Raw genomic sequence first — 9,651 nt, 5'->3', positions numbered from 1 at the left:
TGGCGTAAGGAAGAGAAGTAAATAAGTAAATACATGGCTTCAGACAAATCACTGGCTTGGAATGAGGTAAGTATATTACAACTATCATAAAACTTGTTTCTGCCGTTTATCGTTTTATTACAGTATTTACCACAAAATTGTATTCATTAAATTTTCTCACACATTGTTTTCTAAAACATATTTTATATGTAAATGATGAAATAACTTTTTACCATTTTTATGCATTAAATGAAAGTGTCTTGTACTGTTGAAGTTTGACTACAGATATAGGAAATTAATGAAACAAATTAGTTTCTCTACATTTTATTCATCAAGTAGCTATAATTTATAAACCAATTTGCACTTTGCAAATGGGAAGGATGTTATCAGTGGTGGAGGACAGCAACACAACAATTACTTTAAAGCATCAGTTGGGAAAGATGTGAGTAGAAGTAGGAGAAGGTTTGGCATTATTCATATACTCAGATTATGCCTGAGAGATCAAGTCGACTCAAGGCTCCAGACCATTAGATTAATCTCTTACAACATAATGGCAGTTCCATAAAAGTACTTGAGATATTTACACTACCAAATTCTATAGATGACGGGAAGAGAGCTTCACAAGCACATGTATCATACATACAATGATTCGGCTGCTCATGCTGATGGATTTTATGCAGCCTGCAATGTCTTCAAATATAACACGCAAGGTTTTCATATTATCTCCTTTGCTATGCACAAACTATCATTCCTATAGAGACAATAAATGGGACTCTTTTGTAGGAAATTTAATGTAGTTAAATTCTGTAGCAGGGTGTGTTTTTGCTAGACACCATAGTTCTCAAATTATTCAAGAAAAACATACAAAAGAGACCTTCAAATGCATTTTTCTTGAATAACTCAAAAATCCTGGTCTCTGGCGAGAACTTACACCAGTACAAAATTTAACTACATTAAATTTCCTACAAAAAAGTCCTGCTCATTTGTCCTATAGGTCTAACACTTTGCGTGTATCGAATGAGATAATATGAATGTCTCACATGTCTGGTTTTTGAAGGCATTGCAGATTGCATAAAACCTGTCAGTAGAGGCAGGTGAATCACCCTGTATATATTTTTTTGCAGAATTTTCTTGTTTCAATTTGAGAACATAGTTTTAGGCTGCATTTGTTATCTTTTTAACAGTGATAGCATTACACGATAGTAAAGCCACTCATCACATAAAATTGTGAACATAGCAGCAAGAGGCACAGAAGTACTCATGGATTACCGGACAGTTTTTCTGTGTTTAAGATTCATTAGTAGTTTGTCATTATCACAAATTATCATTTTGTAGACGAGACATTAAAAAGATTACTGATTTCATTTCATAAATTCCATTTCCATGTTGTCTTGTATATAAATTGTTGAAGTGGAATTTCAGGATCATTTTGCATATAGAGAAAATTTAAAATTTGAATGAAAGAAAGTGTATAATTATATATGGTTCATTTTAATTAATATAAATATGTACATGAATAATTTTACAATAAAAATACTTTTTTATACTTTGATTTACAATATATGAAATAAATAATATTCAAATTATTTACAAATGTTTACAGAAAAATCTTATATACAGCCATATTTACAATGTTCGTATATTATAAGGGTCTCTTAAAACTATACAGTCATATGTTCACTTGAAGGAATGATAACTCATTTTGTAGCAGTTAATAACATCCATGAGCAACTGTCTCAAATATGTTTACTGAAATGGTTGTTATATGTACAAAAACTGTATGGAAGATCTATGTTCAATGGTATGATAATATTTGCAGTGTATTACATTAAAATATCTTTATGATATGCATTCTGGTGTCGGTACAAGTCAAAGGCTGCAATTTCTTGTGCTTTGGATAAATTTATGAATATACTGCAAAAACAAGATAACCATAGAGGTCTCTCAAATGATGATATCAGTGAATGTTGCACTTACATCACTTCGTTTAAACTTATGACATAAAATGTTAATCTCATTCCTGAAAAATTCTCTGACATAAATAGTACGATTGTCATTAATTTGGAAGCATGTCTATTGACACTGTGCTACTACATGACAGTCTCTACAGCAAGTTCTACATGTCTATAAATATCTGAGACCACTTCCATCTAATGTAATGGCACTTTTACCTAATATACTGTACTGAAGAAATCTGAGATCATCACAGGCAAAGGCAGGGGATGGGCACTTTATCAGTTACATTTTGTACTGCTTGCCAGCTTCTCTATCATAAGGGCACATTGGTCATGATTTTTTATTAAGTATACCTCAAAAACAGCTGGTAAGGCTATGGTAAAAGAGCCTACTGCTACAAACATCATCTCTTTTAAAGTGTACAAAATTTGCAAAGGACACTTCCATGTAAGAATTAAAATATTCTTCATACAATTCCCACATTTATCTCTAAAAGCTCTAGAAAGTCTGAATACTGAATACAAATATTTCTTGATAGCATAATAGTACCTACAATAGCTACTAATACAATTTCCTTCCAATAGCAGATCAATAAAATGATGCACTGCTTTTATTTAATGCTTCTTGACAAAACATTCACAGTCACAATATTAGTGTTAAAACTTAATGATACAAAAGACTGATAGTAAACTATGGAATTCAACAAATAAAAAAGTTGTCTGATAAGCATGGTCAAAAGATGATGCAGACTCTGACACTGTGCAAATTAAATTTTTTATGATCCAAACTAGAAACCTAGAAAAAGATTCAAAATAGTGCATGTGTGAAAGTGGACATATGACCACTAATTCACTTTGATCAGGTAAATAAATGGTACAAGAACAAAGGAGAGCAGCACAACATTATCAAAATAAGTATCAGATATTCTGTATATGCCTAACCAGCAGATTGAAGTTGACTGAGGCTCAGAGATCAAAATTACTCATAAACAGTGTTTAGGTATTATGTGTATTTTTCTATACTGGGTAGTCAGAATTATGTAGTGATAAAAAGGCATGAAAAAGTGAAGATAAAAAATCGTTAAAAATCATTAGAACTTCCCAATTATATGTCTGGACAACCATGTCATAAATTTGTAGTAATATTTAAATATGATCCAAAAACCAATATCATGTCAATCAACAAATGCTAGAACACATCTGATCAGAATTGCCATTGTTCCTTTTTCACCTATGCACAGTCTTAGATTTAAATGTTATTCATATTTTTTGTGTTTCCTGTTATATTATTTAGCTTTAACGTGCGCCTCCACAGAGTGGAAGAAACAATTTATTAGAATCTCCACATGACTGATGTGTTTGATGTCCTATCACTTTAATACACAGTACTGCCATTGAGCATTACCGTTTCATCATATCTTGAAATGCCAAGTTACAAGCCTCTGAAGAAAAGAGCTCTGTGACAAAATTGTTACAATTACTGATGCTAATTATCAGCAGATGCACAGGCAAGACTACATGAACGCATGTGTTCACTTAGATATCTCACAGCAGTTACAAAATGAAGAGACAGAAATGTTAGAGAATTAGTCTAGAACAGTAGGTTTTAGATTCTATTTGTGGAACCAAACACTTGTACCTAAAAGACATCAAAGTTCTGTGAAAAAACTGAAAATCAGATTTAGAAATGAACTATTTCAATGAAACAAATTCAAATATGTCTAGGCTCATTCTAGAGAAAAATATGACAGACAGTACTGTAAGATTAAATATGCAAGAGATTTTAAAAATGTATAGTACATCAGTGCCCGTAATAATACATGTCACACGGAATGTGGCCCAGTTTTGAATCATTCTGTGCATCTCCTTCTACTAAACACGGCAGGCAATGACATTTAGTCTTTCCCTAGATGTGCCTTGTGATGGTGGTAATAATTGGTCTCTTCCAGACTGCACTGTGGCCATACTTCAGTGGTGATGAAATTTTGTGCATTGTTGTCCACAAAAGCACTTTATAGAGCTTTGTAACAGGAGCAGTATTTGCTCTCCTTACTCTTCTTCATTGCGTAGAGATGTCTTCTGACACGATGTGCAGTATAGGAATGAATGCTCTCTTAATGGACCAGAGTGAACAATACAGAAACTGATGAAACGCACAGAGAGCACCTTCTTTCTTATGCAACAGAAAGTAAAAGTAACACAATTCCTGTCCTTGAAGGAAGGATAGTGATTTACAATACAGCTCAAATTCTGTTACTCTGTAAGATTCTGCGATAATTTTCAATTATAGTTGTCCACAGCATTACATGGATTAAGGAAAACAACAAATTCTCATTTGCTAGTCTCAGTCAATAGGAATTAACTGATTAGAAGCCAAATACATATAAGCTTATGCCAAGATAGTGGCATGGAACAGATTCTTAAGTATGTTTCAGATTAGAAAAAAAACTGTTATAAATACTTGTTTCAATTAATGACAAGAAAAGACTATGGCACTTAATAATTTGCACCAGACGATAAACTACAATATCACTCATTAATGTGGATTACTGGGCCAACTCAAATGTTGCATAGAACATAGTTTCTAAGAAGAAAAACTATTTCAAATTGTTGTAGTTAATATAGTGATAAATCTGACAAGCATAAGAGAGATAGTTTTAAAATGTATAGGTATTACTAATCACAGAAGTTTGTAGGTGATGAGGAGATGCTAAATCTCTGAAGCTGTTACTCAGATTAATCACCCAACAGACGTAATTTATAGAGGGGCTGTTGTGCTTAAATAATGATGTTCAATTAATGGAGGATAAACCACATAATGCCAGTAAAACAGGATTTCTTGGAATGTTACAGCATCACACACTCAAGTTCGCCTACTTTTCAATCACTTAAGTTGGCCTACTTTATGTTTTAACACAACATTATAGAGTGATACAGTCTTTTCCATTTCTGCTTGTAATGGCATTGTGATATGTCAGAAATGTAGCAGCAAAACAAGCAAAGCTGGATCTGCTACACATATCTTGTTAACTGTGTATAGAAATCCTGAAGGCACACTTGGAGCTGACTGAATGTTGGTCTTTCATCAGGACTCATTGCCCAGCAATAAGCCATCACACCAAACCTGAAACAGATGGAAGTTATGCAAATGTTGCAGGCACATGTATAATGTGCTATGTGCAGAATATTATGTCCAAAAACTTGATTATAAAAGTAAAGACTATTGCTTATAACCTGATCAAAGCTGTTATTTTCCAACAACACAAGTTTTAATCCATATTAATTCAGCAAGTAGCAAAATTCTAAATAATACTTAACACAGTGACAAGACAAAGTTATTATAAGCTATTGAGGGCCAAAGTACACGTTTTCCATGATTATTCTGAATTTAGTCAGGGCTTTTATTTTGGGACAAGTCCAAGTAGCAGATGAGTCAATATCACAATTAGGTTCAACTCATGAAGTGAAGAGCCATTAGAAGGATAAGAGCTAGCTAGCTAGCCATGGAAAGAGGCTGTTGATGCCAATGAGGGTGGTGACAGAGCATAGCTATGCAGCTGTGGACTAATTTTCAAGCAATGTAATAAGTTTGAAAGCAATCAGAATATTGTCATATGTGTCAAACTATAATACTAGTACCTCTGTAATCAGATTCAGTGGCAGAGTGCACATTGTCCGGTAATATGATGCCAGCTTGTGCAATCAGTCTTGTGAAGATACTCTCTACATACCAACTTTGTTCACGGTGACACGCCTGAAAATCCAAGCATACAATCTCCCTAACTTAGATTCGTTCATTCTTGCTATGTTGGAAGGCATGACAGCAGCCAAGCTGCATGTAATAAACATCCAGAAAGTCATGAGCTGTAAGTTCATCTTCAACTTATTTTATAGGCTACTGGTTTCAGCGATATAACTCGCCATCATCAGGCCGTCTACTCTAGATTGCGGCTCAATTTTTCACTGAAAGAATTTATGTAAAATATGTGCTTACATCATATGTACACAAGCTGCTGAGAAGACTGGTTATTTCCCATATATGACATATGAGTGTCATTCAATAATTAAAGAGAAAAATTGGTCAGGGGAAAAAACAGTTAGTAGGGCAAGTTTGGTACTTCTATGGCTTTATGTTGGCATCACTGGAATGAGCCTTGATCAGCAGATGTATCAACATTGTTTTGTTTATAACCTCAAAAATACATTTCAAGATGGCTAGTCCACTTGAAATGTTCACATTAGTTGAATATCGTTCTGTTATTCATTTTTTACTTGCTGAAGGTGAGAAACCAGTGAATATATATTGTAGAATGTCTAAATTTTATAGTGAAGGCTGTATGAATTGTGAAAATTTTTACAAGTGGGTAGAGCAGTTCAAAAATGGTCAGGACTCAGTGACTGACAAACACCATTCTGGCCAACTGGTTGCAGTTTAAGCTCCCTCACTTGAAGTCGAACTGATGACGTTATTCATGCCGATCGCTGTGTGACTGTGAAAATGATGGTTGATAAGTTTCAAGTCAGTACTGGTAGAGTTCACAACATTATCTGTAACAAGCTTAAGTACTGCAAAACATGTGCAAGATGGGTTCTAAAGGAGTTAATGTGGCTACACAAGAAAACAAGGTTGAGAGTGTGCACAGAGCTAAGGGAACATTATGAAAGAGAAAGTCAACACTTCCTCAACAGAATTTTAACTTGTGACGACACTTGGGTTCACTATTATGAGCCAGAATCAAAAAGACAAAGCATGGAGTGGAATTACACCAACTCACCTGTCAATAAAAAATTGAAAACCCAAGCATAAGCAGGAAAAGTCATGTTGATGGTGTTTTGGGATGACGAAGGTCCAGTTTTTTTGTGATTATCTAGAAGAGCAGCATACAATGAACAGCCAATATTACACAGATTTGCTTTTCTCTCTCATGTGAGAGAGATGTCATGGATCTCAGAGGAGGGGTGTGATTCTCCAGCAAGACAACGCACTTCTTCATATTGCTCAACTAACCTGGTAAACCATTGACAAAATGGGTTCGGAAGTGCTGCCTCATCACCCGTACAGTCCTGATTTAGCACCTAGTGATTTCTACTAGTTTGGTGCACTGAAGGAGGCATTACGTGGGAAAAGGTACCACGACAATGAGGCTGTGAAAAAGTTTGTGCACTGAAGGAGGCATTACGTGGGAAGAGGTTCCACGACAATGAGGCTGTGAAAAAGTTTGTGGGAAATTGGTTCAAACATTAAGATAAAGAGTTCTTTACAGCCAGAATAGAAAAGCTTGTAGCCCATTGGCACAAGTGCATAAATGTTCAAGGGAGTTATATCGAAAAGTAGAAAAAGTATTGCTTTGTAAAAATAAATGCTGTTTTCTCCAAACCAATTTGTCTCTTTCATTACAGAATGATCCTTGCACATACATTTTGTCATTGAAAAATTCTATCTAGAATAGAGGGTCTCAAGATGGAATATTATATCACTTAAACTGTTAGCCAATGAAATAAACTGACGATGAAGTTACATCTGATGGCCTTTTCGATATTTATTATACATCAAATCTCTCTGGAAACTGAAGCAAGTAACTTGCGTGTTTATCACACTTAAAACCCCACTGGTCATGTTTGATGTAAGCCTGCCAGCAGAACTGCATCTACACTAGCATGCCACAAAATGCTTCCGGAGTGGCAGGTTACTCTTCCCAGTACGTACAGAATTCTGCCAACAATTCCTTGACAATAGTGGTGAATCTACACAAAGAAGATTCAAAGCAGTAATGACTGATTGAAATGACTACACCATCCTATCACACATTACATCTGTGGTCTTACGTGTCTGTTCAACTGTTTCACTGAAATCACAACTGGCCTATCAGATCTCACAATTTATGCTCGTATGTGCCAGAATGAATACTGTTACACCTGAAATATTTATTAAATAAAAAAAAAAATCATATTATTCCTGATGTTCTGTCTAAGCCTTTAATTGTGCCTAAAACATGGAAAATAAGATAAAAGAAACTAAATGTGTACAAAAAAAACTGTTAAAGAATATCAGACTGAGATTTTAATACTTTGATTTCTTTTCTGTGAGGTCATAATTCCTTACATTGCCATTGAGATGCTCTGTAAATGTGAGTATATCATCTGTCCAAATAGAGTGTGACAGAGAAAACTGGAGCAGGAAATTAGGATAAGAAATGAGTGGATGTTTATTTCCTAATAAGCCTAATTTCTTCAATATGCCAACTGCAGTGAGCAGTATAGTATATTATACCCAGCTTATGACATTAGACTGTTTAATAGTGTTACAACCTCTTTAACAAGTCACAGCAAATCAGATCATAAGATAAAGAGGAAACTCACAGTTCATCAGGACAATTTACAGGCTGCACAAGCCTAAAACCATCACTGAGGTATGCAGCCATTTCAAATGGATCAATCTCTGCATAAGGTTGCTGTGCCAGCGTTGTTAGCTCCCAGAGTAGTACTCCAAAGGCCCACTGAAACAAAGTAAGATTTTATTACTTCAGTACCTCAATACACTCTGATACTCAATGTGTTGGATAAGAAACAAACAGATCCCTCACCCCACTCTCTCTCACTCTCTGTCACACACACACACACACACACACACACACACACACACTACAAATGAGCAAAGTTCTCAGAATGTAAGAATGTAAATAATAAAAGATAAGCAAGTAATTGCTGCAAAATTTTCAGGTGGCAGCTAGTAAGATCTCTGCAGTTCAGTATCAGTCTACTGCCTGAGTCATGTTTCAATTAACAGTACTAAACAGAAGAACTTTATGTAACTATTTAGATGAAATTAAAAAGTCTTGTGACATATATTAGGATTGTTAGTATGAATTTTAATATTCTAGATTCAGGCATTCACTTCAAGAGCTCAACGTAAGCTTTGACGTCAGTCGTTCATACATGTGTGCTAGTACAATAAGTTTTCTTTGCCACCTAAGACACATTCCATTTTTTGTTCTGCTACTGTTTCTGTTTGAATACTTCTACATTTACATCTACATCTACATATATACTCCACAGGCCAATGTACAATGTGTGGGTAGGCTACCTTGTATCTCTACTAGCCATTTACTTTCCTGTTCCACACATAAATAGACCAAAGGAAAATACTGTCTATCTACCTCAGTACAAGCACTAATTTCTTGTCTTTTCTTACAAAATGTATGTTGGCGGCAGTAGAATCATTCCACAGTCAATTTCAAATGCGGGTTCTCTAAATTTTCTCAGTAGTGTTCCTTCAAAAGAACATCAGAGATTCCCATTTTAGTTCCCAAAGCATCTCCATGATACTTGCATGTTGTTCAAACCTACTGCTAATGATCCAGCGGCACACCTCTCAACTGCTCAGTAACTTCCTTTAATCTGTCATGAAGCAGGTCCTAACCACTCACGCAGTATTCAAAACAGATCACACTGGTGTTCTATTTGTAGTTACCTTTACCTATGAACCACCCTGGCTCAAAATTCTCCCAATAAACTGAAGTTGACTATTCACCTTCCCTACCTGAATCCCCGCATGCTCATTCTATTTCATACTGCTTTGAAACATTAGGCACAGATGTTTAAATGATGTAACTGTATCAAGGAAAACTACTAACACTGTACCCCAACATAATGGGCGCATCCACATTAACTTGCATTTTTGTACATTTAGAGCTACCTGTCATTCATCAAACCAATT

At 35.1% G+C, this 9,651-nt stretch overlaps 1 protein-coding gene across 1 annotated transcript in view; it reads right to left on the bottom strand.

Moving 5' to 3' along the window:
- Nucleotides 1-1,471: 1,471 nt before the first annotated feature.
- LOC124599145 (tyrosine-protein kinase Dnt-like) overlaps nt 1,472-9,651 on the bottom strand; it is a 560,517-nt gene continuing 552,337 nt past the window's right edge. Inside the window, exons 9-10 of the mRNA XM_047136052.1 lie at nt 8,295-8,431; nt 1,472-5,058 (exon numbers count right to left, since the gene is read on the bottom strand). Of these exons, the coding sequence (XP_046992008.1) occupies nt 4,947-5,058; nt 8,295-8,431 (249 nt within the window). The 3' untranslated portion in view covers nt 1,472-4,946. The remainder of the gene's footprint in view (nt 5,059-8,294; nt 8,432-9,651) is intronic.

This window comes from Schistocerca americana, chromosome 1, assembly GCF_021461395.2.
Source record: "Schistocerca americana isolate TAMUIC-IGC-003095 chromosome 1, iqSchAmer2.1, whole genome shotgun sequence".
In the NCBI taxonomy this organism is placed as follows: Eukaryota; Metazoa; Arthropoda; class Insecta; order Orthoptera; family Acrididae; genus Schistocerca; species Schistocerca americana.
The sequence above is the reverse complement of the archived record's forward strand: the minus strand, read 5'-3'. Positions and strand labels throughout refer to the sequence as shown.